This window comes from Oryx dammah, unplaced genomic scaffold (genome assembly GCF_014754425.2).
Source record: "Oryx dammah isolate SB20612 unplaced genomic scaffold, SCBI_Odam_1.1 HiC_scaffold_10, whole genome shotgun sequence".
Taxonomy (NCBI): domain Eukaryota; kingdom Metazoa; phylum Chordata; class Mammalia; order Artiodactyla; family Bovidae; genus Oryx; species Oryx dammah.
The window spans coordinates 37,045,293-37,047,949 of record NW_024070194.1 but is presented as its reverse complement, the minus strand read 5'-3'; the positions used below and the strand labels follow the sequence as shown (position 1 = coordinate 37,047,949).

The window sequence follows — 2,657 nt, the reverse complement described above, 5'->3', positions numbered from 1 at the left end:
ATAATGCCATTTGCAGCAACATGAAGGGACCTAGAGAGTGTCACATGGAGTGAATTAGGCTCTAGTGGTTAAGAACCCACCTGCCAATGCAGGAGATGTAAGATCCCTGGGTCAACCCCTGGGAAGATCCCCTGAAGCAGGGCCTGGCAGCGCACTCCAGTGTACTTGCTTGGGGAATCCCATAAATAGAGGAGCCTGGTGGGCTACAAGCCATAGGGTCACAAAGAGTCCATCTTAACTGAAGCTACTTAGCATGAACATGCACACAGTCCATTGTATATATGTACCACATCTTTATCCATTCCCCTGTTGATGGACATTGAGGTGGTTTCCATGTCTTGGCCACTGTAAACAGGGCTATAAAGAACATTGGGGTGCATATAACCTTTCGAATTATGTTTTTCTCCAGATACATGCCCAAGAGTGGGATTGCAGGGTCATATGGTAGCTCTATTCTTAGTTTTTTTAAGGAACTTCCATACTGTTCTCTATAGTGGCTGTACCGGTTAGCATCCCCACCAGCAGTGTAGGAAGAATCTTCTCACTACACCCTCTGCTGCATTTGTTGTTTGTGGGTTTTTTGTATTTAACCATTCTGACTGGTGTGGGGTGATCTCTCATTGTAGTTTTGATTTGCATTTATCTAATAACTAGCCATGTTGGCATCTTTTCTTGTGCCTGTTGCTTATCTGTTTATCTTTGGAGAAATGTCTTTTCAGGTCTTTTGCCCATTTTTTGAGTGGATTGTTTATTTTGTTGCTGTTAGGTGTCTTAAGCTGTTTGTAAATTTTGGAGACTAATCCCTTATTGGTTGCATTGTTTGCAAATATTTTCTCAATCTGTGGGTTGTCTTTTCCTTTTATTGTTTCCTTTGCTGAGCAAAAGCTTTTAAGTCGACCCTATTTGTTTCTTTTTGTTTTTATTTACATTATTGTGGGAGATGGATCAAGATAGATGTTGCTGTGATTTATGTCAGAGTATTCTGCCTATGTTTTCCTCTAGGAGTGTTACAGAATTCTATTTATACATAAATTTGGGATTCATCAGTCCCAAATTGGAGTTCTAGTACTTTGATAACTTTCTGTTTTTAAAAAATGAATTTCTGGACATGAGTGGGTTTGTATATGTTAGTATTTGGTTTCTAAATCTTACAATATTATAGTTAGCAAATTAATATGAAGAAGAAACTTTTTTTTTAAATGTAATTTCTTGGGTGTGAAAGGTGGACATTATGGGCAAATTTGTTTAAACTACTTAGACTGCAGAGGGATAAACATATGACCTAGAAAACTTGAGGATTTTAAAACTGCTTAATAGTTTCATTTTAGAATTAAATACCCTCTGCACTTCAAGTTACCAGTTTACTGTCTATCGTTTTACAGGATTCTCTGGCTAACATTGAACTTCTCCCAGTGGAGCCACAAAGTAAACAGCTCATGACTTCTGATCAGGACGCTAAGGTCGTGGCTGAACCGCAGGGCCAACGAGTCCAAGAAGGGAAAGACAGCGCGCATCTGGTGAGTGGGCGTCCAGGCCAGCGCTGGCCCGTGCACCCTCTTCTGTTGTGATAACAGGCTCTGGACTCTACTCAGAACACTTATGCTTAAATATAGGGGTAAGTTCTGAGTATACTTAGGGCTTGCTTAGTAGAGGAAATTTCAGATTTCTAAGTGATAGAGAAAACACGGGCATTATAGTTCTTAAGACATAGGGCTTTGGACTTAAAATCACTAAGATAAAGGCAGTGATTTATAAATATTTTAATAACATGATAGCCATTGTAGTGGTATTTATTTAAAGAGTTAATTAGAAATTATAATACAGATTTGTAATTTTGAGTGCATTTGTTTATTGTAAGCTATTATCATGTCAGGCAATGAGATTTAAAGTTTCTAAATGATACTGGGAAAAGTAGGTTTTCTCAATTTTTCCAGTTGAAATGACAAGGAATAACACCAGTCAGAATTTAAAAGTATTTTAAATTTCAAGGCTCCTACATCATTTTGACTATCTCATTAAATTTCTTTGTCATATAAGTGTGCTTTTCTCAGTGGGTTTTGTTTTGCTCAATTACTATGGTTTGAAAATGTGTTTCTTTGCATTGTAGTGATGGTGTATCTGGTGTTTTCAATTTTACAGATGAATGGTCCCATATCTCAGACAACTTCTCAGACAAGTTCCATTCCAGCTTTGAGTCAGGTAATTCAGTTCAGAAATTAATCATAGCTGAAACTCACGGACAATGCATTATAGTAAATATTAATTGTAAAGAAATTAGAAAATGTGAATGTTCCCCAAAAAAAGTGGGGGAGGACCCACTTGGGAACAGTATATGTCAGTACTGTGTATTCTCTTCTGGTGTGTGCGTGTAGCTCTGCAGACAGCTGAGTGCCGTGTGTATTAATTTCATCTCTTCATCACAGTGTTGTTAACGGTTCACTGATCATCTAGTGTGTGTGTGATTAACTTTACATTTCAACAGCCTGTATTCCTTAAAGCACATTAAGTCATATTAAGTTTTTACTGAGAACATTGGTTTCACTGTTTGCGTTTTCATATATCAGATGCATTTGGAGTCAGGCACGTTTAGGTTGTCAGTCTTCTAAGTGATCTTATGTGGTCTTCTAAGTGATCTTATGATCTTACGACTTATGTCC

At 37.7% G+C, this 2,657-nt stretch overlaps 1 protein-coding gene across 1 annotated transcript in view; it reads left to right on the top strand.

Moving 5' to 3' along the window:
* The first annotated feature begins 1,352 nt into the window (after positions 1 to 1,352).
* LARP4B (La ribonucleoprotein 4B) overlaps positions 1,353 to 2,657 on the top strand; it is a 56,180-nt gene continuing 54,875 nt past the window's right edge. Inside the window, exons 1-2 of the mRNA XM_040247953.1 lie at positions 1,353 to 1,517; positions 2,140 to 2,199. Coding sequence (XP_040103887.1) covers positions 1,437 to 1,517; positions 2,140 to 2,199 — 141 coding nt within the window. The 5' untranslated portion in view covers positions 1,353 to 1,436. The remainder of the gene's footprint in view (positions 1,518 to 2,139; positions 2,200 to 2,657) is intronic.